General features: G+C 37.6%; 1 protein-coding gene across 2 annotated transcripts in view; it reads right to left on the reverse strand.

Moving 5' to 3' along the window:
• Positions 1 to 5,662: 5,662 nt before the first annotated feature.
• The window catches only part of EDNRA (endothelin receptor type A), a 30,193-nt gene continuing 9,009 nt past the window's right edge, over positions 5,663 to 26,846 (reverse strand). For both annotated transcript variants that reach the window (XM_071753703.1, XM_071753704.1), the window contains exons 3-8: positions 20,375 to 20,502; positions 15,145 to 15,343; positions 11,643 to 11,795; positions 9,405 to 9,538; positions 8,889 to 8,997; positions 5,663 to 7,597 (exon numbers count right to left, since the gene is read on the reverse strand). In XM_071753703.1, coding sequence (XP_071609804.1) covers positions 7,457 to 7,597; positions 8,889 to 8,997; positions 9,405 to 9,538; positions 11,643 to 11,795; positions 15,145 to 15,343; positions 20,375 to 20,502 — 864 coding nt within the window. In that variant the 3' untranslated portion in view covers positions 5,663 to 7,456. The remainder of the gene's footprint in view (positions 7,598 to 8,888; positions 8,998 to 9,404; positions 9,539 to 11,642; positions 11,796 to 15,144; positions 15,344 to 20,374; positions 20,503 to 26,846) is intronic.

A 26,846-nucleotide genomic window follows, 5' to 3' on the forward strand; every position in this document is an offset into this window, starting at 1 on the left:
ACCAGTCCTAGGCATAGGATAGCACTCTGGGTTACAAAGTAAGGTAATCCTTCATGAAGGAAGGTATAAACAGTATATTAAACAGCATATTAAATTAATCATCTGCATTTGATTTTGAGACTTAGTAGGGAAAAAGTTGACCAATTATACAATAAATTAAGGATTGTGTGGCATTTTAATTTTCTGTTCAAGGGGAGAATAATAGAAATTTACTATTTTTATTATCTATTTTATATAATCTACAGTATTTTATAATTTACCGTATTTTATAATTTACTAGTTTTTATAGACATTTACTAGTTACAATTAACTGGAAAGTAACCCAAGTAGCTAAAGATTCAGGTGGAGCTTGATAAGAAGTATGTTAGGTTGGCTTAATCACAGAAAGCTCCTAGATACAACATGTAATTTTTTTTTCATATAATAATTTTTCTATATTATTTTATTTGCATACAGAAAAATGTTTATGAAATCACATGCCCAGGGCAAAAGCTTGGAAGTGGGGATGACTGTGCATGACATTCCCATGCAGTGGGTAATGCAAACTGTGGTTTCCCAAAGCCTAAAAAATCCATCTTTAAAAGAGCTACAGAAGATGAAACTGTCTGAAAGGAGGCAGACTCCCAGGGGCTGTATATCAGGGGAATTGTAAGGGATTTCAGTTTGACTCAGCAGGGTAAAACCCCACAGAGATGTTTTTACTCTTCCATGTATCAGTTTCTTCAGGAGGGCAGTTTGCTGCATCCCTGGTAGTCATAAATATTGATCCTGTGATTCCTCTGACAGAGGATTGCTATATTTCTGAGACATAAACCTACACTATAATATGTCCACACTGATCTCAGTGTAGAGCAGATTTTTTTCAGTAAAACTTATCTGCATAATTGCAGGTACCTGACATGAGGATATTCCAGCCATCTGTGCATTCCAATATGTGACTGAAGTGTGAGGAGGACACGTGCAGGAAGTGCACTGACATAGGTGATTGTATATGTAAGATAAATTGTAGATGATAATAGATAAATAGATAAATTTTATATGTAAGAGTTAGGTCTTGAAATAAGGACAGTATCAGGAAAATACTCTGGGTTTTTAGAATGTGAGTATTCTATAGTGAGGATTGTTCCCTACAAGCAAATAATCTTTCTGGTCTGGCTACCTGTCTTGGTTGGTGGAGAGATGGAGTGGCCATTTTCATACTTACCAAAAAGTTTATGACAAATAAAATAAACCAAAATTTATAAAATGTATAGAAGTCCTTATTTGGAAATATAAAGTAATTACAAAATACAGAATTGGGATAAGAATTCAGAGGTAAGTCTACTTCTAGTCTGGAACATTCTGAAATTCTATAAGTGATTTTGGTCTTTCTTTATCTACTTTTTTATACTGAAGTTGTAGCCAGTAATTTTCTTTGTAAATTAACCTCATGTCTCTATCCCAGTGGTATTTAAAAATCAGCTTAATTAAATTTGAGTACCTAGGACAATGACTTTTATTTGTCATCAAGTAGATTTATCCAATTTCCAAATTTAATACTGTACTCTTTTCCAGAATATTGAAACAAACTTTGCTTGTCATGAATTGTTAATTTTTTTCTATTTCTCAACAAGCACTTCAATGTTAGAACATTTTGTGATTTGATTGCTCAATGGGTTATTGAGATCTTGGGTTATCATAGTGTACAGTCACATGTGGTGTGGAAGTGGTCACAGGTAAATTATGCAGTTTGAGTTTTTTTCTTCTTCCTATATGGTTCACACTTTTTAAATAAATGGAATAAATTTTTAAAAATATAAATATACTTTACACGGAAGGACAAACACTGGTTAAAGTTCTGTGCAAGAAATTTCTCACGCATACGAGCAGTCATAAAAAAGAAATAATTCAGTATTTTATTCTTTGATTTTGTATGCTTTTGATCCTTGTTATTGGAGCTGTTGGCAGTTCACTTGTGATACAGGAAACTCTGGAATATGCTGGATATTACAAACAATATTAGCCAAAGGCTCTTTTGGGGTGCAAGAAGGCAACGGTAGTGGATCAAGGGTTGGACTTGATGATCTCTGAGGTCCCTTCCAACCCAGCCAATTCTATGATTCTATGAATGTTAATTAACAGTTAGTAGGGAATCTCCCTTTCTTCACACTTATCCATACAGCTGAGATGTCTTTTGGAGCTACTCCTTTAGAGAAACATTGTAGGGAAATCAAATAATCTTGCTCTGGATAGTTATCTCTTCTTAGCCTCCAGAATTTACACCTATTTTTCATACTGGAGCATAAAGATTTGTAGCCCTTACAATATTATATTCTAGCTCATGTAAATGTGGACATTCTCCTATTCATGTAAGCATCTACTCTCTTAACTGTTATTTTAGTTCTGGTTGAATTAGCAAGAGTGATACAGTTTCATTTTTTCCTGCTAAAAAATTTCATATATTTTCCACTAGTAGTACTGGGCTGAAGCATTCATTTGCCTGAAGAGTACTATGTTAATTTTCTGTTTAACACCTGACCCTAAAAATCTGTAACTTTTCTAGTGGTGTGATTTAATTGCAGTGCTGTATGGGAATATGCCATGTGTCTGGAGATGGGTGCTTTATCAGTGCTGTGTAGCTATTTGACAGAATTCAATCCTAATGTATACTTTATTCAGAGGTAACAGCAAGGACACCACTCTACAACTATTTTGGAATCAAAAGGACACAAAATCTTGGGACACAGATATTTCAATAAATAAGAAGTGTGGCTATAGGATGGCACAGGGGTGTCTTGTAATGATGGATTTCTAATCTTCTCCTATGTTTAAAGTATAAGCAGAATACGTGTTCTCCAGAGTGGCTTGGAAATGCTTCTCATTAATCCTTTTGGATGCTTGATTCAGTGGCTTGTAGAATCAGTGTTATCACTCCCAAGACAACATGAGATTAAAGTAAAGGCTTTATTCTGTGCTGTACCAAGTATCTCCAAATCATGGATTTCAGAGCAGTTTGCAGATACTGAGTTACTCTTAGAAATGTGGGCACAATGCTGCCGAAGAATGGAATAAATGATTTTTTCTCATAATTTCCAACACTGTTTTGAACTTTCTTTTCCTACTATTAATCTACTAAGGCTGCAAAACTGTGACTGTGATGAGATACTATAGGTCAATTAATTTCTTCTTCCTTTAGAGAAAGTGGAGATGACCCACATTTTTTTATTTAGTTCTTATTTTCCTTTCCCACATTTGGAGTATTGATAAGCTGTGCTTCTTTTATAGTTACATTTTAAACATCCCTGGTTTTGTTGTTTTGCTTTTTTTTTTTTTTACAGTTCAACTTAGTAATTGTTTTTAATCCATGAGCTTTTTATGTGTCTACTCTTACCCTGATTTTGGAGATAATTGCTTTTATTTAGTCTTTGAAAGGGTGGGGGCTGTAAATTAGGAGAACTTCACTGATCCAAGCTTTGCACAACTGATTGTCTGGAAAAAAAAATTGCAAGGCAATGTTAGGATGCAGTCTGAGTTTGTGTCTTCTAATGAAAATGCATACACTGCCTCAGGGCCATTTGAGCAGAAATCTGTTCATACAAATGCAACAGAATTTGAATTTTTCAGCTTGTAGCTGAAATCCATAAGGCTTCAAAGAATCGAATGATATAGTGAAAATATTGCGGTAAATATGTAAATGATGAGAGAGAAATAGCAAAAAAAGCAAGTAATTCCACAAGCAATGGAACTCAGGAATACTGGTTTCCGAGGATTTGTGTGTTGTGGTTTGATCCTCAGATGTCTTACAAGTTGCAGACTCTGATCAAAGCTTTTTTTTGCATCTGCAATTTTCATAACATCCATCATGTGAAGTTGCTGAGCACATAAACTCCATTCCAGCAATTTTCTGTATAGAGCACAAGTAGGATCTTGTTCCTCTACCCATCCTGTAGTTTTTTAGAAACTGCAGCTTCATAATGATGCTAACTCTGCTCAGTAAAAATTACTGAAATTGGGTAGGGGGTTCATAGTTGGTTTTGAAAGATGGAGGAGGTAGTTTGATATAAATGCACACTGAAGACAAGGAGAATAACAGGATTCTAAACGTCTGCAAAGTGTTTGAAGTTGAGATGTGAGACTGTATATAAAACAGTAAATGAAATTTTCCACTTAATGGACTGGAAAAAGTTGGGAATTGCAAAGTCCACAAAAAAGATTATTGTGATAGCTACATGATTTTGATTATGATGAAAAAAAATTGCTTCGTGTGAGAAATAAATATGAAACATGCAAAAGATATTCAGTCAACTGCAGAAAAATGCCAAGCTTGGTTCAGCTGAGGGCAAGCAAACACCAGACATAAAATTATCTATAAAATTAGAACAGTATGGAAGATTACCTGTTGTGGAAAATGATCCTGATGTTAAGAAAAGAAAAGAAAAAAGAAAGGAAAAAAAAACCCACTTCTGTGCAGAGCAAGATCCTAACTAAACCTACACAGGTTCTGATGCAGCAAGAGCACCTTTTTGCTGAATTTGGCAAAAAAAAAAAAAGGAAAGACTAAAATTAAACAGGGTGAAATTTCAGAATTGTGGAAGAGTTCTGTCAGTTCTTTTGGAAAGACAGCTTTTACAGAATTGAGGGTAGACGCAATACTAGGAGGAAAATTTATCATTAGCTTTGGGAAGGAGACAATTAAAAATTAACCTTACAAAGTTTTACAGAATCAGTTCCCCCCCTTTGCATAACTGCCACATCTTAACACTCTTTGTTTAACACTTAACACTTTCTGTTCCTAGGGATGGGGCTGTGAGTGGGAGCAGCAGCCATGAGTGAAAATAAAAAAGAGCATGCATGACAAAACAGTCTGAGACCTCACTCCCAGCTGTTATTTAGGCTCTGTCTGTCCTTCCACTGTCAGGAGGAGATGGAATGAAGATCACCAATAGTTTCTTTTTTTACTTAAGATTTTGGTTTTTTACTTAGGGATAAATTTCCAAAAGTCATTCCAAAGCATGCTAAATACCACCTCTTGAGTCTGTTAGATACTTTAAGCTCTTATTTTCTTTAGTTAAAAAGTTTTTTTTTTATAATGCTGACACTAAGGTCAGCCAGCTCTTTGGGGAGTGGGAACATGTTTTTTCCATCTAGGCTGAGCTGGATTCAAGCATGCTTTGTGTCTGCATGTGCATGTTTCTTTCCCACAAAATACAGCCAGCTACTGGTTTGAAAGCAATAGATGTTTGAAGTGTTAATGCTGGAAGGAAAACTGCAAGCTTTCCATGACTTGTAGTTGGCATCACTGCTGGTAAAGCCTAAAAATGGTCCCTTCCAGTGCCTGAAAGCTTTGCACATAGATGCTTTTTTTGTAGAAGAGCCCTGAAGTTTCTTTCCTGAATTTTCTCGACTGCTCACTGCCTTATGCAGAGAGGATGAAAAGCTTGTCTCTAAATAATCAGATTATTGGGTTGCTGGTACAGTATGATTTTTTTGGTTACCTGAACCACCAGATAAATAACAGAAGGGGGGACTGCATGCAAAGCTTTTCCCTGCCTTGAAATAAAGAAGGGGCAATGAACAACTTGAATCTGTTCCTCATGTCTGCGTTCTGTTTACCTTTGTCATCTGCTCAGTGCCTTGTGCTGAAAGAGAAGTGAAGGTGTCAGGACATAAAGAGACTCAGTAATTCAGCCATCTCAAAGAAAAGCTTTGTTACTCATTTGATGTGATTTGATACAGCTGGAAGATGAAATGTTTTGAATAAAATTCAGCCAAGTCTCATTCAATACCATGCTCTTTGGCACTACTACAGAGCACTGTCAGAAGACTGTATTTGGATTTATAACATGTGAACATAAACTTTTATGTATTTGTACAGGCATATATGTCACAAAAACAAAAGTACACAAAAATAGGTAAACCAATTTAAGGATTTTTTTTAAAATACACTTTAGAAGATTTGCGTAAATGTAAACATTGGGGAAACTTGTGCAGCAGAAGTCCCTGTAAGTACTAGCATTTTGAAATGATAAATCAAAATATGTAGGAATATATCTTTCAGTTGCAATGTACTGGTTGTTTTAAAATGTGTGGGAATTTTAATTGCTGCTTCTTAGCCTTGCTCAACAGATGCTATGAATTTCCTAGCAAATCTGTGCATGAAGCATATTAAATATGGCATCATGCTATTTAATTCCACTATTCAATGAAAGGCTACCTATTAGAATTTTTTTATAGCCAAACAAGGAGTCTCTTGCCATATTGGGTTGAAATAATAAGTAATTCATCAGCTTATGTGTATGTAAGCAACATTTTTTATATATTATTCATAGCATTTGTATGGTTAACAATTCTAATAAGCTATCAAACCCCATTACAATCTTTGAATGTTGTGAGAGTAAGACAAATAACTCTGTAAGCATAAGGCATAAAATATATGTGTGTGAATCCAGCTGTCATGGACTTCTCAGTTCTGCATTCACAGTCACTACAGCCTCATGGTCACTGTTTTTATTTGGTGTTGTGCAGAGTTGCTATGATAAAAAACATACTCTCATAACCCTTTGGACAGCCTTAATAATGCTTCACTGACCTTCATTTTGACTTAGATTTAAAGCAGCTATAGTCTATATAGATAAATATGTCTATATATGTTAAGAATTAACATGGCAGGTTAATTAAAAACACATTGTAAGGTGCCCCACTGTGGGCCTCTTTCATTTTTTTGTTCTAATATAGGTTATTTTAATTACGTTTATTTTGTACAGAGCTTTAGAATAACACAGTGTAGTACTGTGCTATTATTAATACTTTTTTTTTTTTGGTATTAATCTGTGCTTAAGTGCCAAATGTTGATGCTGCTTTAAATGGTCTTTTCCTATTTTTGAATACTGAAGTGCTACAAATGTGAACTGCCCAGCTAATGTCCTGACCCATTGTAACATAAGTACATAAAATACTGGTGTGGACCAAAACATTTTTCAACATAAACTTGAAAAAAATCAACATGCAAAACATACTGGTGCATGGAATATACCCACCACACAAATAAAGGTTAAACACAAATGTACAGAGAGAAAATATATTCACAGACAGATTCCATTTTTATATATCCAGAAATATTTCAGAGTGATTAATTCTAGGTGATGATCAGGCAAAAAGATTGGATTTTACCAACTCCAGACACTGGACAATTCCTGCTTGGTTCAGAAGAGTAAACCACCTGTGTAGTTCAAGTCAGTTTTTTGGTGCCATAATCTGATCAATATCATTTCCAGAGACAGAATTACAATCCAGTGGATCTCAGTTCACAGAGCATCACAGTTTCAGGCAGTCAATCTTCTCAGTCACCTCTAGAATAAAGTACAAGGGTGCACACGTCTGAATTGATTCTGGAACAGTCACTAAGCTTCCTGTTCAAATAGTTTTGTTGTGACTGCTTTCAATTTTGATTCTGAAGTGGTATCAGAGTCCTTTTTTTTCAGTTTATGCTGTCTTTATGGCTGCTTCGATCTGTATTGTGATTGTTTAGTTCTTGATTTTTCCACTGCATGCTTGTGCCATTCATGGGCACTGAAGTTACCAGGCTCTTAGACTGGGAGCAGCAACAGCAAAGACAGGACTGGAAACAGAAAGAAAAAAAAGCTTAACACAAATCTGTGCACTTTATGCAGATTGCCAGCTATGATTTTCATGCAGAAATGAACAGACAATTCTACCTGAAGGAAATAATAGCTACACTCAGGCAATTTTTTTATCCTACTATGGAAATAATTCTTGTGATTAAACATCCCGAATGCAGCAAATTAGGCCCAGCCTGTGTCTCCTATTAAAGAAAAACTTCCACAGTATCAATATGGAAATTTGGTTGACTAAGGTAAATAGACTGAACGCCAGCAGAACTCAACCCAAGAGTTGGGTTGTTGGGTTTTTTTGGTTTTTTTTCCCTCTATATCACTGCACTTCACATTTAGGGATCAGCATGCTGCTTAGCATGTAAGAGAAAAGAAGAAAAGTCCCCAGCCTGTGTCTTTGGTTTCTTCTCACACCTTAGAAAATAAAATAATTTAGGAAAAGAGCAAGTGAATATAACAAGAGGTATCATTGTTTACAGTCGTGAACAGGTCATTGCAGATCATGGAAATTCCAGTTCCCTTCTCAATGAGAAGGGAGTGTTTCAGAGAGGTAAACCCAGACTTAAGGTATAGTTACTGTCTACCTATGGGTAGTTATGCAAAATAGCAACAGAAGTATGCTGAGGAACTCAAATACAAAATGGAAAGATTGCTTGTATTAATTACCTTGATATTAGAAAGGAAAGGTTAAGCTATAATATGAAGCTGGGAAGCATTAAATATAACCTGAAAATTAATTCCTAGGTGAAAGGAGACTTGCAGATACAGTGTCACAAGGAAATTATTTTAGCCTTAAGAAATGTTTTCATGGTTAGGAACTAGAAAAATGCAGGTAAAAGCCATAATGCATATTCAGTGGTCAAAGTCAACTCAGATGCCTACTTTGGCCTGAAAATTTTAGTTATTAATGGGCTTGTTTAGCTGTTGTCTGCTTGGTGTCCTGGGTATGAGGTTTTTGTCTTTATTTAGAGTGGGAAATTTGGTTGTCAACAAACTTCTATTTCATGTACATGTCACATCCAGATCAATAGTACTAATAAGAGCATGTCTATTTCAGTTGTCACACCTATTTACTGGCTGAGCATTTCAGATGAAGTGAAGGGTTCCAGTTTCACTTTGGTGTGTGTGTTGTGTGAGCTGCTAGCTGGTAAACCAGGCAATTTATAAACTTTCATTCCTTTGCATACTTCTTCTCCCAGCTGCTAAAAATAGATGAATGACTAAGTGTTTTAATACAGTTCATTAACTGGAACTAAAATCTTACCAAGAAGATCTTACCTGAAAACAGTTTTTAAACTTCTTGCTCACAAAATACAGAGCTATTGGGTTTATACAAGAGTTCATAGTTGCCAGGTTGATGCTGATATAATCCAATGGCAGCAAGAAACTAGGTAACAAAAGAGAAAGCAAATAAATGTAAACTGTTTGTAGAAGCTATTGTAGAAGCTTCTGTGCTTTTTGTGCTTAAAATCTTTTCTCACAGAAACTAACTTTTTCTTACCTACCCCCCTCAATCTTTTTTTGTTCCATGCCAGGTCTATAATAACCTGTCTCAAAGTTAACTTCCCAAAGACCAGAGGAAAGTGATTGCAGTGGTGGCAAACATTTGATGAAATTATGCAAACTAATTAAAACTGAAACCTCCAAAAATGGATGCAGCTGAAAAGGCATCAAATAAAGTGCTGGCTCATCTAACACCACAGCTGTATGCACAATGGCATTTCTCACATAAGCTCTAAGTATGTGCCATGATATATTTTTACACTATAAACTAGTGATATAGAAATGAAGTACCTGAGCAGTTCACATCTGCCAGGGTCTCTTTCATTGTATACCATTTTCTTCAAAATTCGGCTCAAGTGGAGAGGGAACCAGCAGAGAGCAAAAATCACCACTAAACAGAAAACTGTCTTTGCAACTTCTCGACGCTAGAAAAAGAAGTAAAGATAACTGTGAGTGCCTAATTCATGTTGGTAGGTGATTGTAGTGTAGCAATGTTAGCAGCAAAATCTAGATAAAATGTGCAAGGATTCACAAAGTGCAGTTTCCAGACTACCTGATATCCCTGAACTGTTTTTTTATGGGGCTTGTCATGTTCTTAATTCTGGCAACCCTCAACACAACCTGCTCTAAGACTGAAGCAGCTGAAGCACTCAGGTCCCTGCCAGGACACTGAGGATGATAGCCAAGGAAAATCTATGGCTAGGCTTTCCTGAACCTGATTACCTTCCCAGCCTTCTTATTCCTTTACACTGGCTTAGTTTTCTGGCAATCCCTTAGATAAACTTTTTTCCTCAGAAACATGCAGTATCTGCAAGAAAACATTTTTATGTGTGTGAGGGAGACTGATCGTATCTGCTTGATAAACCATTTGTACCTAATTCTTGATGTAGGACAATCTAAACCCAAGGCACACGTATCAGTTGGCAATAAAAGTTCCATTCAACTCTGTGCCTAATCAGGATGTCAAATTCTCTGTGATATATTATTTTTATGCTTAGCATGCATCACATTACACAAAGGGATACTGCACAGTATATAAATTATGCTATGTGATCCCTGCTATGTGATCTTGATGTTCTTAAGTAAAGATTTCCTCTACAAACAATATTTTGGAAATGTCTGTATTATAGTTTAATCTCGTAGTACTAAGTCAGGAAATAATTTAAATTTAATGGAAATTTTATATGGCTCTAAAAATTTACAGATGTTTTAGTGGATTTTTGACAACACATACTGGTGGTGTTTGGTAGGCATGGATTTCATTAGGAGAAGCATATGAGGGGGTAGGAATGCCACTTTTGAAACTGCCACTGTAATGTTGCAATATAAGCATTTCAAAGCTGTCATTGAGAAACTTACAGTCAAATGTGTGATTACAGTAACTTGTTAAGATTTGAGTATGATTATTATTGTTTCTTCTTTCTTAAAATAGCAATTTTCATCAAAATATGAAAAGAATTGTGACCAGACATTAATGTGGGGAAGGGAGGGAGGCTTAAGGCAAGAGGTGATAGTTAAACAAGCATTTGTAAATTGTGGCATCAAGTCAGAACCCCAGCAAGCAGCCTCAGGAGCTTCCTGGGCACTGCATGCCAGGATGGGAAAGGTGGAGGGTGGATTCCCCTACTCCATACATACCATTATATTTCTGAGAGGTGGGGAAGCTGATAGGGTGTGTGGCCCTAGGGCAGATTGTGTTGCATACCCTGAGGCCTGATGAGGGGAAAAAGCAGAGGATCTGCACAAGGGGAGGATTTTCTGGTCCACCCTGCTCTGGAATGAACCAGCAGAGGAGGAAGCTCTGAGAGAACTGTGTGATGCAGAGGGGACTGCTTTAGGGATTCACTTCTGTGAATGTGGAAATTGAAGGAAAAAGTACAATTTCAGGGGGTGATGTTAGCACAGAGGAAAAGCTACAGACTGTTTGTAAAATTTCAGCTAGGAATTAAACATCACATTGCTGAAAAACCAGCAGTGAGGTCTGATGGTTCCATGGGTGACTTTACTCTATGATCATTTGTTGGTACTATTCTCCTGTTGCTCTTTTCAAAGCATTTACAGTAGTCATGCTGGAACACTGAAATAACCCTGAAAAAAATTTTTTTAAACCCCATTCTACTCTAAACCACGCTGTTCTACAATTGCCTTTTATATGCAACTAAGATTGCATATAAAAGAGTGTCAGAAGCATGAAGTACCCATGGATTTTATGAATCAAAACAAACATTAATTTGGAAAAAATCTTTGCAGTTAAATGCCAAAACATTTAGCCAATATTGATTCAAGATTAAAGAGCAGGGGAGCATAAAGAACTAAAGTACCCTGATAGTTTCTTGAATGTATTGTCTTCAATACCTCCTTATACTATGATTTAGTCTTGTGTTTAGGGTTTAAATGAATATGTTAACATCGTAAATAGACTCACTTTCTATTTCTGTAATTTACTACATTCAAGTACACTTTGCAACATCTCTAAGCTAAGCCAAACAAGAATAATGTTAGCAAAACGTTGCTGTTCCCATTATTTACCTGCTTCAGATGTTCACTGAGAGCAATTCTCAAGTTGCTGTTTCTTCTGTTTAACATTTCACAAGTCATTAGTGTATAAAAGATGGCAGTACATGCCAGGGGCATGCAGAAGTAGAAACCAAACAGCCACCAATCCTTTGCATCTTTGTAAAACTGTAGATAAGGTAAAGAAAAGAAAAGATATTTTCTTGTGATTCAATGCAAAGTGCCAGAGAAAGGTCATGGAAAGCGTGCCAGTCGGTACACTGGTGTCTGTCAGTAACCAGCACATATTAGGTAAACTTTCTTAATGTTGATCTGTTTTAAAAAAAAAATCAAAATTCTAAACTGTGATAGTGTAACAGCTAGCTTGCCTGTACCTTTGTTACAATCTGTCTTGGGTTGGAATTAATTTTTTGGGGTTCGTTTTCTTAGCTTTTGTGCTCATTCACGAAAATAGGAAACTAGTTCTGTGAAAAAGAAATGCCAAAATGTAGACAGTGTCAGTTTGAGTTAACAAATCTAATAAAAGCCCGTCTCAGGAAATGCCATTTACCTCTATGGCTTCTGTCCTAATTCCAAAAAAGGAAAATTCAAAATGTCTTGTAAGTTTAATCACCTTTTGTTATCAGTGAAAAGACTGGCAGTTGGTTTGCTTATACACTGGGCAGATAGGAGCCACTTCATAAGTGTTTGTCTGATATGGGCAAAGCTCAGGACCTGTGGGTTCAGTGGTACTGTTTCTTTTAACCCTTTACCTGCCATTCATACCACTTAGATATACTCTTTGTAGACAATTATATTTTCAGACTTGAGCAATTATCGTATCTTGTTTTTTAACTTCTATGCTCAATCAAAAGCGTGCACTGAAAAATGACATTTTTAGTACTTCCTTTCTCTATGTTATTTGTCACTGAGATGGATGTGTGTAAGTGGGACCCGTTCTCAGAACCTTCCCCCTAGCCTGTTTATTCCTGTTTATTTATGCTTTTGTAACATCACAGTTCCCACACCAAATGTCAAAATGCTAATAAATGAGGATTATATGAAACCTGTTTGAAAATGCAAGCTTTTCACATCTTGCTTACATTTAAAACTGAACAGTAATAAACTTTGAAAGTTGAAAAAAAATTAATAGAATTAATAGACTAGTATTTAATAATATGCATTTTTGCATGTGCTTTAGTTACCCTAGAAAGTCAATTTACTAAGAAAAGGGAATGCTTTTCATTTTTCTCCCCCTGCCCAAACACTGTCAGCTGCTTACAGAGCTTGTTATTTAGAGTGTGCTGCTGGTATCTAGGGCACAACCCCACCTCACAGACCAGTTTGAATTGTGGTGTTTAGCTTGTTTCCTGCTCCTCATTAGCCTCATCCCTGTGTAAGGAGGGGCTACACTCTGCTGCATAGTTGTACTCTCCTTGGGGGCAGAATTTCTCCCACTGGGAACAGAGTTTCTGCCAGCAGAAAACCAGAAAACAACATGCCTCATATTTTAAGAGTTTGTGCTGAGGGGGAATCTAATTACCACTCCTTCTGTAGAGGAAAGGATTACAAATACATGGAGACATCTTTTCTGTGGCAAAGTTTTCTGAGTCAGACTAAACTCTGAGTGATTGGGCAGCACACTAAATGTGTACTGCATAAATCCATACTCTGTTTTCAAGGAAAACTTTGTCACATAGGTCTACCAGCTCCAGTGAGCACTGCCTGTCAGTCAAGAACACACAGACGTGGAGCTCTGTGACACAGCCCTGGCTGCTTCAGCCATCCTGGAGGAGGACTTGGCTTTGTGAAGCTATAAAAGCTCCCCAGAAATGTCTGTAAATGATTAATTGTGGAATGTGAGTTTCACAAAGTTTACATCAAAGCACAAAATTGGGATGATTTAAGAGAAGTAGACATTCTTTTGTTTGTCTTGAAAGCCCACATGGAACTGGTTTTCTACAGGAAATGTGCATTTTAAACAAGTTTCCTAGTGCATTCAGCCTCTTGGGAATCGTGGTCTAGCATGAATCTTTTAAGTCTTTCAAGGATAGCTTTAGACATGAATATTCCTATTACAAAAAAAAAAAAAAAAAGAAAAAAAGAAAGAAAAAAATTAATCATAAATCCTTCCCAAAGTTTAGTAATTGTTCATTGTGGTGTTTCTAGTAGTAAATACGGTACTTAAAGTAAAATTTCCATTTTAATCACACGTTTGTCCTTGATTGCAACACATTGAAACACCAAACACCACCTTCAATTTTGACTGACATGGCCAACATTTTCTCTCATCTTGAATGTAAATGCTGGTTTGTTTCCTTGAAAATTAAACTGGTGTGGGCAGATTTGGAGCCTTTGAATTTTGCTGAGCAAGTATATAATACTAATTCCTGCTAATAAAACAAAACAAGCTTTTCTGCTTACCACATGAAGAACAAAACAATAATCACAAAGTTAGCACACCTGTGGAAGACCTGAACTGTAGTATGTCTGAGGAGTGAAGAGACAACTATTCTTTTTCTCAGGGAGTGAGGAAGTGAATATTGTCCAGGCATATTTGTGGAGAAAAACAGTCACTACAAAAGGAAAACTTGCTGCAGCGTACATTTCATAAACCATATTCTTAAAGCTACATTCTCTACAGTCATGTAGTCTGTAGGGTTTAGAAACAAAAATATGGGCAATTCCATTCGATCTTCACCCTCATTATTTATCTCCATCAGGGTATACCTTTTGTCTTCTCTTGAAATTGTCTTTTGCTCTTTCTGCCATCCCTGCAGTCAGTGTAACCCTATGAAAGTTGGGGATGTTCCTCTGAAAAACACTATCATCCACACTTTTTATTTTCTAAATTTCATAGCTCTGTTTTGCCCAATCCTTCCTAATTCTAGCCCAAGCCATGTTCTGATCCAATAAAAGGAGAGCTGACAGACATTCAAAAAAGAGAAACTTGCACACTATTATGAAGAATTTTAGTCTGGGAAATATATGGATTTTCACTCAAGACTTAAGACCTTCCTCTATCTGCCTTCTCTGAGACAAAACAAAATATTACTTTTTTTTTTATTACTGGGTGAATGGTGGCTGGTCCTTCTTTGGGTTCACAGCGAGATATAAAACCAGACAGAAAATCAGTATGCAGTAAACTATGCACTAGCCCCTTATGCAGTAAAGATCTATTAATTCTGTAGGCACTACTCACTTCACTTTCTCTGAAAAAGCTGGTGTGGGTGTTGGCAAGTGTTAAGCTGCAGTAGGCCAGAGGATGAGGGCTATGAAACGTGCCAAAGATGTCTGGTGTGTCTCAGGCACTTCTCTTGCTCCTGAGTTGCTGTATCTAGATGGCAGCTAACAGTGCCCAAGCTACCTAGACTGGAGCTGTGAGTCTCAGAACTGTAGGAACTGAAGGAACCTCTTTGCAGCAATATACATAAAAATATATTTTACACTTCAATGGCTAACTAAAGTGTGTTATAATTCACTATCTTAATTGTCTAATGTTCTGGAGTCCAAAAAGATAAGAAAAGTTGTTACTTACCAACATAAACTTATTTGTAGGATTGAGCATGCAGGTAACATAACCTACATCCTTGTATCTGAAAGGTACCACAGCAAAACCAATTGCTTCTGGAATAGCCAGTATGAAGGACAGAAGCCAAATGGAGAAAATTTCAATAGCAGTGATCATAGGGATTCCAATTCCTTGAACACGGCTCCAGGAGGCAACTGCTCTATACCTGGAAGAGACAGACATTAGTTTCCAACCTTCAGTTTCTTCCTGAAATTCAAAGATCTTGCTCCAGTTTTGTCTATTAAGTAAAATCCTAATGCTGACATGTTAGACTTGCTTGTTTTTTCTACCTGTTCCAGGGGCTCTGCCAGGTCTCAAGCCACCTCGGACAGAGCAAATCACATTAAGGAGTGGATACCATAGAGGTGGCTGCGAGTGGTTTTTTTTTTAGGACAGGGTGGAATTCTGCTGTGTGGACTACACTAAGGATTTCTTATTTAAGTAGGAAATGTTTTGAGGGCAGACCATGTAATTCACTGACAAAGCAGAAGTAAAAAGCTGCCAGAAGTCATTCTAATAGGTAGAAAACATCTATGTCCTTCAGCCACCTCAGCTGTAACAGCAGTGCTAGTTGAAGTGATCAGCTTCCATGCAATAAAATACTGTGAAAATACTCTTCATGAAATGAAACTGCATTTGTTCTACTTACATTATTCAATCTTAAAAATACTGGGTTTGTGCAGCATATTCTGTATTTGCCATACAGTACAACAGAGAGCTGATCAGGACTGTCTGGAAAGCCATCTCAGTCTCTGTATTGCTTTTCTGAGAAGAATCTGAAGTGCATGGCTAAGAAGTCTGTATGTGCCCAAACCAACATATTTTCCCACTACTTCATCCTTTAGATAGCAAGTTTCTCTGTAAAAAGTGGAATCACTGAGTCCTACATTTCCTATGTGCATGTGTCTCATAACGAACCTTGGTAAAAGGTGAAAACTCTTAAAGAAGTTTCAAATGCAACCCATGCATTTCTTGCATTTCTCCCTTTTCCAGATCCTCCCTTCACATTCTCTCTCCCTCCAGTTCTCAAGGATTTGTGTTACCAGACTGCAGCCTTCCCCCCATTTGGGGAACTGACAGGGTCATTCTTCTCTGCTTGTCTGGTCAGCCAGTTTTCAAGAAAATTTATTTAAGAAATTTATTAGCTTGGAGACCTCAACATCTCTGTCAACTCAGGTCATAAGTTTAAAAAAAAAATTTTGGAGTTGACTGAGAGGCATACAATATTGAGTACAAACCAGTCCATAAATAAAATATTTTTTGATAAAAAACCTACTGTAAACAAGTTACTTATCTTTTCTAACAATTTAGCAAAGACAGTGTTATCTAAAAATATGGAAAAACAAATATTATTTATGATCTTGTAACAATCTGAAATGTATGTTGGAGAGCTTTCTGTCATTGGTGATATGAGTTTCAAAAGTGCTTATTTTATTTCCAACCCCCAAAAAAAGCTCTTTCTCATTTGCAATTAGAGTCCTACATAGATATACCATGGCATTCATTCATGAAATCATCTTCTTCAGTTGAGGGGGAAAAAAGCCAAGAAAAGTCATCTGCTTTAAAAAATATCAGAAGAAGAAGCCACCAAATCAAACTGTAAATTGTGAGGTGCTGTGTCATTTTCCTGTCCTGACTCTGGCAAGTATTCTTTCCTTCCTGAGACATGCCCTCATTTTCTGCCCTGTAGTGTCCTGGCAGAGACATTTGGATATGTGCAGCTGCCAACTCTATTCCAAACATCTTTCCAAGGCACAAGCCAAGGTTGGGCTTTTCAGAGAAACACAAGTGGAGTGGTGATTTTAGCTGATGACAGCAGATAACTGGAGTAAAAAAGGGGATACCTGCAGGGACAAGGAGGCTGAAGGGTATGGGGAAGGGAGATGCTCTCAACAGATCAGGTAGATACAGTTTGGAAGTGTGTAGGTTCTGAGTTGCAGGGCTGGGTGAGCTTTGGCAAGAGAAGTTCAGAATGGGGGAATTTAGATCAGAAAGCTTTAGGTTGGAGGATTACCATAGAATCATAGAGTGGTTTTGGTTGGAAGGGGCTTTAAAGATATCTAGTTTCAACCCCTCTGCATGATCAGAGACACCTCAAATCCCCATCCAACCTGGCCTTGAACACTTCCAGAGAGGAGGCATCCAAAACTTTTCTGGGCAACCTGTTCCAGTGTGTCATCACCTTCTCATTAAAGTATTTCTTCCTAATGTCTAACCTAAATCTCCTCTTTTCAAGCTTAAACCAGTACCAGTGTTCTATCACAATCTGCTCATGTAAAAACTCTCTCCCCAGCTTTCCTGTAGGCCCCCTGTGGCTTCTGGAAGGCTGCTATAAGGCCTCCCCAGAGCTTCTCTTCTCCAGGCTGAACTTGTCCTCGTAGGAGAGATATTCCAGCCCTCTGATCATCTTTGTGACCCTCCTCTGGACTTGCTCCAAGATCTCCATGTCCTTCCTGGCTGTGTTGAGAGCTCCAGAACTGGACACAGTACTTCAGGCAGGATCTCATGAGGGGGGAGTAGTTGGGGAAAACCACCTCCCTTTACTTGCTGGCCGTGCTTCTTTTTATGCCCCCCAGGTTGGCTTTTTGGGCTGCAAGCCCACATTGCTGGCTCATTTTGAGCTTCTCATCAGTGAAAGCTGTGGAAGGATTAGGGTGGGATGGTAGAAAGATGGCTGGAAGGCACACAGAAATTTGGTATAGGCTTGAATGCACAGGGATAGCAGGATGCTTTGAGTGTACTGGGATGGATTGGATTTTGAATTTCTAAGATAAGGAATGAAGAGCTCCTGATGGGAAAAACCATTAGTTAAGGGATATAGGCCCTAGGATACTTTTAGTTTGATATCTACACCAATATCATACAAAGCATTGTCACAGGAGTGCTATGGACAGGTTCTCAGTACATCGTTTTAACATAAAAATATGTGTAAAGATTTTGAATGTACTCATCAGACTATATTTTGGAGTTGCAGATTAAAAATCAAAGCACCCCTGTCTTCAAGGAGTATCAGAAAGGAGAGAGGCAATGGTTCACTTATAGGGAGGAGGTCTATGACACTGGAATTCCATGAGACTGGAATTCTGAGAGCATTGAAACAAATTGTACTGAGGTATGAAGAAAGAAACATTAAGTGTCATGTCTTCTCAAACATATTTATCCACATTAAAATTCAGATTTAATTTTAAATAGCTTGTGATCCCCTTATACTTCATTTTACCAAATATCAAATATTGGCTTTAAAGACTAAATGGAATATTGTTAGAGACATTTCCTTTCTCACAAATACTCAGATATTTGTGAACTTTGGAAATTTAATTTAAATTTAAATTTAAACTTTACTTTTACTGACTGTCAATTTTGCAACCTTTCCCATCAGCTGCTCAAGGTACATGATACTATCTCATCCTTGACTGAATGGTGTTCTTAGCAAACAGAGGCCTGTAGACTAAATAGTTTTCAAGTAAGGATTATAAAATTTGTGTTGTGTCACCTGTTGAACTACCTAAGTGACAACAAATGGGTTCTAAATGCTGCATTTTGTACCTGTTCTGTTTAAGCTACTTCTCTGTTGCACATGAGACAATCAGTATGCACAGCAGGAAAGATCTGGGTTCTGTAGATATTTCATTAGCCTTTTTTTTTTTTTTAGTTCACAGCTGAAATAACTATCAGATAAGGAACAACTGGATGAAGAATTTTATGAATGGTTTTCAGCTAAAACAGAAGAACCTCAGTAATTAGCTTGGAACTTGTTGAATGCTTATTAACCTACAATTACTTGGTCTCTTAACTCCCTGCTTTAAGAGTGATTTGAAAAATAGCAGTAGTATAATTTTTCAAGTGGATGTTCTGTGAGTTATTTAATATATAGAATCTTTGTCTAGCCACAAACCTCCCCTAATTAGGATTGGGGAAATACTGCAGGGTTTATTTTCCTCATACCTAGAAAATACAGCACGTTTGCCAGGGAACTGACATAAAACACATGCATTGTCTATTAAATTTAATTCCCCAATCTAAAATCTGTGTGCCTGTGTTTTCCCTTACTTTTCTGTTTTCTTTTTTTTTTCCCCATTTCGCTCCAGCCTTGTCTAAAATATTCACTTTTTTTCCGGGTCACTTCCTTTGCTTAGTGCTGTGGCTCCTCTTCTCTTTCCACTTTTAATTTTCTACTGCTCTTGCTTGTGCTGGTAACTTTAGTTTTCTGAGCCTTTCTTTTTGCTCTCTTTCCTGCCTCCAGTTTTCTTATCCTCCCACTTCTCCCATTAGCTATTAATTCCAAGTTGCTTTTCATGGACACTGCAGTTCCTCCAGCTACTTATGTTTAGAGATACACAATATTTAGGGGTAAAGGATCATTACATCATGAAGGATTCATACATACAATTACATGTGATCAGAAGCTCAACATGAGCCAGCAACGTGTGCTTGCAGCCCAGAAAGTGAACCATATCCTGGGCTGCATCCAACGAGATGTGGCCAGCAGGTCAAGAGAGTTGATTCTCCCCCTCTACTCTGCTCTCTTGAGACCCCACCAGGAGTATTGTGTCCAGTTCTGGAGCCCCCAACATAAGAAGGACATGGAGCTGTTGGAGCAAGTCCAGAGGAGGGTCACAAAGATGATCAGAGGGCTGGAGCAGCTCCTACGAGGAGAGCCTGAGAGAGTTGGGGTTGTGCAATCTGAAGAAGAGAAAGCTTCAGGGAGATCATGGATTTCTGTTCTATCAGAAAGGTTATGTATCTTCCTGAGCTCTGTTAGCAAAGGCATTAACAAAGCTACCAATGCCAAACTATCAAAGCAATTTTACATGTATTTCAACAAAACTCAGTTATAAAAGTTTTCCAAAAAAGCAGTGTAATTATGCTCCACAGGCAATGATTTGAAAAAAAATATTTAAAACTGAAGATTATGATTCTATTAAAAAAATAACCAAACATGAGATCATATGAAAGAAAAAACTCTGAATACCGGCTCAAAGGAAAGTGAAATAATGCTTTGCTAGAGTTTTTTAATACATTTTTTACTGTAAAGTTAACTGTAAAGTTAATTAGTCCATTGACTTCATAGTATACTTTGAGCCTCAGATGCAATTCACATCTATACTGTAATCTGCCAGCTAAAACAGTGACCAGAGCTTTAGGAGAACTGCAAGGACAAGGACAATGTCTGTCAAAAGAGTAAAACATACCATACCTGTCCACACTAAGGGCACAGAGATTAAGGACTGTGATTCCCACTGATGCCTTCTGTATGAAAGGAAGAAATTTGCAAAGAAACTGTCCAAATTCAGAATCCCCAAAAGGCCACTTCTGAGCAAGGAGCTAAAGAGAAAATATAAAATAATCAGAATACTTAAGCATTGACTAGCAAGTATGTAAAAAATGGAATTATTTCTCATCTTAGATACAACAGTTGTCACCTTGAATTCTTCATTCCACATCCACAGTAACTGGATGTATCTGTGACTGTTAATATAGAAGCACAGGAAGTGAAAGTTTGAACTTAGATGTTGACCTCGTGCTGTTGTACAACTCTTATTGTTAAAAGTTTTTTCATTATTGTGTTTCAGCCACCAGTACTGAATAATTAAAATCTAACTCAGTCCTGTCATAAGTGGCTGCAGTTGCCATGCCCCAGAAGCAAGCAGTCAAAGCATAACTCACAGTTAATAATGAAAATACCTCAGAGCCACATTCTCATGCTGCACACAAGGAGATTCTTGTCATTGTAAATGTACCACTGTGTAACTCATGGCAATATGCACTGCCAGATTCTTAAGTGTGTGGATAAAGTATTGTACGTACATAACTTCTTCCATATTATGCTTTAAAAGACTTGCATCATACATATAGGTAGGTTGTTACTGCAAAGTAACAGAAAAGCATCCATTTGGAAAGATGAGAAAGTGGATGGGGTGTAGATCAGTGTTTTCAAGGAGGCATTTACATAACAAATAGAAATACTTTGATTCATATGAATAGTTGTGAATACTTGGCACGTAGTAGGTGATCTTTCTAGTTGTAACTGTTAAAGCTTTAAACAAGTATATGTAAAAAATGCAGGATACAAGTTTTTTCAGGATAGCCAAATCTACAGCTGACTGCAGAGTCACAGAAGATCTCCCTTTTCAGGGTACCTTACATTCTGATTACCTTTAATATAAGTAAATGTAATAAGTGAAAAATTATTAACTCCATACAAGATATGGAGCTCTAACTTAGCTGACTGACAAGCAGGGAGGTTGGAACTAGGTGACCTGTAAGGTCCCTTCTGACCCAAACCATTCTGTGATTGTAAAATTCTATGATCTTACATTGACCATGAATGGTTCTTTTGAAAAACAAAGTCAGTAAACCTCACCAGAAGGGGAAGATTCACTCCTGTGCTACCTTTCTTTTAAATCTTCTTCCTCAAGTCTCTGCTACTGAGCCTTTGCCAGGGGTAGGGTACTGAATAAGAGGTAAGACAAGTTCTTTGTGTCATGTAGCCCAACAGTTCTTATGCTCTTATCAGCTTCAGTAGGTTGCATAATAGAAGGCATTGGATTTAAAAGGAAAATATCAGGTGCTTGAATGTTTTCAGATACGTAACTTTATCAACATCCTAGTGGATACAGTATCCCCCATATAAACAGGGGACACTTTCTTAAAGGTGGTTATAATAATTATCTTACTGGAGAATTCAGTCACTGTTACTACTGTGTAGTCATTGGAATTATATTAAGCCTCAGTGAACAAAGACCTGGGACTGTTTTATGGAACTAAAATAGATTTAAATGTCACAACAGTTATTTTCAAGTGTATGAGATGGAGATAAACTGGTGACACAAGAAGCATTCCAATAAATACAGAGTGTGTGATGTGCCACAGTCTAGCTGGCCCTGGGCAAGAGCACAAAATGGAAGAGAGAGAATGAAGGAACCCTACATTCATAGAATCATAGAATCATAGAATCCTAGGGGTTGGAAGGGACCTGGAAAGATCATCTAGTCCAACCCCCCCTGCCAGAGCAGGGCCCCCTAGAGTACATCCCCTAGGAACGTGTCCAGGCGGGTTTTGAATGTCTCCAGTGAAGGAGACTCCACAACCCCCCTGGGCAGCCTGTTCCAGGGCTCCGTCACCCTTACAGTAAAAAAATTTTTTCTGATATTCAACTTGAACCTCCTATGCTCCAATTTACACCCATTACCCCTTGTCCTATCACTGGTCACCACTGAGAAAAGCCTAACTCCATCTCCCTGACACTCACCCCTTACATATTTGAAAACATTGATGAGGTCACCTCTCAGTCTCCTTTTCTCCAAACTAAAGAGACCCAGCTCCCTCAGCCTTTCCTCATAAGGGAGATGTTCAGCTGCACACATATGCAGGGACTGATGCCAATTTACTTATGTGCAAAACTTGTTGTTTTCTTTCAATGACAAATGCAACCTATGAATAATGTATTTTTATCATTTTTACAGTTAAAACGGAACAATGATTTTACTGTTTGGAATGTGATTGAACAAAAAATTTGCCATCTGCATTCTTGGCTAGACTTCTCTGCTTACAGTAATTTTTTCTGGGAGAAGCTTAGGCTCCAGAACACACTCGTCTAGTGAGGGTGGGTGGATTTTGTCTGCAGAATTAGAAAAACAAATTCTGATTGTAGTTCAAGACTACTGTATTCAAAGTAAATATTTTATTTACATTTAAATTGCTATTGAATTGAAGCATAAAAATAATCACTACCTTTAATAATATAAATGTTAACTATGGGAAGTTAAAATTCACTCATTTAAGGGTAGGAGTTACCTTTCTGTTTTCTCACAGTGTATTTCAGAGCACTTTATGACTGAATGCCAGATTTGTAGGAATTCATCTATATATGACTATGAAACCAGTTAACTCCCTGTTTCTTGAGAGTTTTAGGGAGAGTGTTATCATATAAAGGTGGTTCCATTTGTTCTTTCTCTGTATATATGTATATGTATATATGGTTGTGTGTTTTCTAGCATGTTAAGAATTCTTTTCTTCAAGGGCAGCTGAATATCTTATTTACCCTAAAGACCACAAAGAAAATCTGAGCACCTTTGCAATGGTATTCCAGTTTAGGACAATCCTATTTGATGAAAGCAAATCCCCTTTGTGCCAGAAGACCAGAGAGTGGCTCACTGGGGTTGGTGATTTAACTGTCAGTACCTCCAGTAACAAAGGTGATGAGATTATACCTGCAAGCTGTTGATTAGTTCTTCTGATTTTATCTCTATTAGAATGAATGAAATACATTGAAAGCTCCAGCAGAATTATATTATAGAGTTGCAATTTTTTAAAAGGTGTTTGCAAGGCATGAGTTTTCCTTTTGCCTAGAACTCTTGCATCAGGCTATAGTTTGAGTTGAGGCTGCAGAAAAAAGCTTTGGAAAAAGAAGGGGTGATCTGAATAGTAATTTTCCAGCTAGTTGGAGCCATGTAGAATATCAGCTCCAATCTCTTGTCTGGGTTTGGGTAAAATCAGAATAGTTTTCAGGAACCACTAGGTGAAGGCAAAATTATAAATGGCATTTCCAGGGAAAAGAGGCACTAGCAGACTTTTGTCAGTCCCCTGTGCTAACTAGAGCCCCCCAAACTGATTTATCATTGTCGTTACAGATCTCACTTTAAAAGGCAACTGAAATACAGGCATGGACTCATTTCTGTGCCCTGATGGTGGCTGTAATGCATACCCAGCAAGAGAACTGAACAAGTGCTTTGTAGTGACTGTGAAACTCTGGTACTACAAGGCAAATATTATCTTCAAAAAGAAAAAGTGGTGTACTTGAAAAAGGTTCACTACCTCATTACTCCTCACAGGGAAGCTTTATCCTGGTTCCAGCATGTACACATCTTCACCACACTGCAGGAAGCTCTTCTTTTTTTAAGATTAAAAATATTTTATTCCTTTTGTTTCGTACCCTTTTCCATTAATTGAAGAAATGTCAGTAGCAAATCATTAGGCATTCTTTTCAAGTTGATTTTAATCAGCTGTCACTGGTTGTCCAATGATTTTGCATGTTTTAATATCCAAACAAAATCAGTATAATATCTTATCAGATTACATTTTTTCTAAAGGTATAAGGATAGAGGAATCAGGCTGATTACCTCAATTTGTATTACAGTTCTCCATGAGCTGGTCAAATGGATTGTGCTTTTGCAAACCCACTGACAAAATCTCCGAGGTTTCAATATAAAATATGTGGCAAAGGAAATGAACTGTTCCCCTTGTTCAGTTTAGAATTTAGGAGTATTTCATGCAGTTCAACTGTGGTACAATTCCTGAGCAAGAAGAGATTGTATTCAACAGCATATTTTTACAATGAAATTAGAATCCAAGATTTCAAGGTTCTATTCTTGGTCTTAAAAAAATCTCAGCAAAGTGACCAGACAGCCACAGCTTCCTTGAGAATCCCCCTTTCTCTGCTACTTTATGTGGCTTTTCTGCCCTGATGCTGCACCTTGAAACAAACAAGACAGCAACGCTGAGAACCTTCTTTGCAGTGATTTTAAGTGTCACTCTGTTGATTTTATTGTACTGTTACTGCTATTTTCCAACCCCCATCAGTATTCTAACTGTTGTACAAAACACAGATAAAGTCCCACTCTGCACCCAAGCAATTTGTACATAGTCTAAAAGAGAGAATGTCATAAACCAACCACATGAGTATTCACCAGTAAATGCTCACGTGCATCCTGAGAGTTTATCTAATACTGGGCTGATACTGTGTGTTTACAGGCAGATGATAACCCTGGATCTCAGCTCAAAATAGATGAACTGAGTTAGCTGCTGGATGGGAACCAGATCTGAGCTGCTCTATTAGTACTACTTCAACAGCTACATATCAGCACATCCTCTCTCTCTGCTATGACAATGAGGACAAAAGCAAAAGTTTCATACCTGCCTTTTCCTGCTCTGATCTCATCCCAGTGCTCTAGGGCCTTCCTTGCCCTATATCCACTTGCAATCATTGTGCTGACTTACAAGATCTGTTTCCCTGAAAATGAGCTGTGTTTGGAACAGGTGGTGCTTGCCCCTCATGCTGACCCCGTGCAGGATCCTCTCCTGAGCTTCATAGCATTTAAGTGTTCAATGGTATTGATGGAATAACTCTGGCACAACCCTGGCAGTCAGGAGTTTCTGCCCTGTCTGTATCAGGACAAATAGAACTATCTTACTTATTCCACAGTTTCTGTTACAGTTTCTGTAAGGAAAAGGGGGCCAAACCATCAGATTTTTGTCCAAATAGACAACGTCGAGTTGCATAAGTGACTAACATCTCCTAACTGTGGAAGTAAGAGTTACAAAACCAGTGTGCTCTGGGGTGATTTCCTTCCCTTGCAACATAGCCCAGAATGAAAGATAAGAAAAATTCCTGGTTTTGTCACATCAGCAGATTTGAGGATTTTGGTTTCTTAAGGCTGGTTTTCTCTAGGAGACATTAAGCTCTCTGAGTAAAGCTCTGTATGAAGTTGTGTCCTACCACTACGCATGCCCTTCTCTGCTTCAAGGCATGGGCCACATATGGTACAGAGCATTTGGGTTGGAGTCTGGGTGAAATCTGACTGAACACACAAGTTTCCAAGGTCTGTGCCACTGATCTGATGGCACTAAGTGACAAAAGAGGATAAATCCGAGTGAAGTGTTCCTGCAGTTCCTGATCTGTAAGAGTGGTCTGTTTGGAAGAAGAATAAACTGAATCTCCTGCTTATGGTAATTTGATTGTGATATATTGATTCTGTGACCCTTCTCCCATGAAGCTTCATAGGACCAAAATTTACTGTATGTTCTCAAGCCTTTTGCTTCTTCTTGTTACCCACATATCCAACAGAGAATTGCATTGCAGGACGGTCCTCATCCATTTCTTGCTTGGGACTGAACTGTTGTTCATCCACATATGTAACTCAGTTGTGCTCCACAACTTTGCTGGAAAGAGGAAGAGCTTTGAGAGTGAAGGAGAGAGAACACAACCTTTCTCTAGATACTACTCAGGAAGGACACTTCACTGTCCTTCACTGATACAACTTCAGAAAGGACAGGGTGGAGAAAAAGTAGAGGAAAACAAAAAAACAAGGCTAACTTTTACAATGCAGGGCACAAGACCCATGTTGAATATATAACTGTAACATGGAACTTCAGGCTTCTGCTAACTTAGTTATCACTTAGTTTTCTTATACTTAGATTCATGATAGAGAAGATTGGATTCATAGTAAAGAAGATTAGATTCATGGTAGAGAAGACACACAGCAAATCTTCGACTGTTCTTTGCAGGAAATATTCCTAATTTTGCTTCAGCTACAAGCTGTCTTTTTTGTACTTCAGATGGATAAAAGACTGACTTTTTTTCTGGAATGAAGAAAGGTTATGTGGAAATTAATGAGAACCATCAAAGAAATACTTTCTGCTGAATTGCCCTACCACAGATTTTTCTGCTATTTTGCTCATCTTTGCTTGGCTAAGTGAAGGTAGCATTTCATGAATGCCCACAGTCTTTTTCCCCTGCGTAGGCAGCTATGGAAGGGAATGTATAATTTTTACACAAGAGGAAATAGATTATACCTCAAGAGATCCTGAAGGGAAGAAATCAGATGTTTTTGAAACAGAACATTCTGTCTCAACTCTCTGGAAAAAAAATTCCTGTTTTACATTCTTGT

The sequence above is a fragment of the Heliangelus exortis genome, chromosome 10, assembly GCF_036169615.1.
Source record: "Heliangelus exortis chromosome 10, bHelExo1.hap1, whole genome shotgun sequence".
Taxonomy (NCBI): Eukaryota; Metazoa; Chordata; class Aves; order Apodiformes; family Trochilidae; genus Heliangelus; species Heliangelus exortis.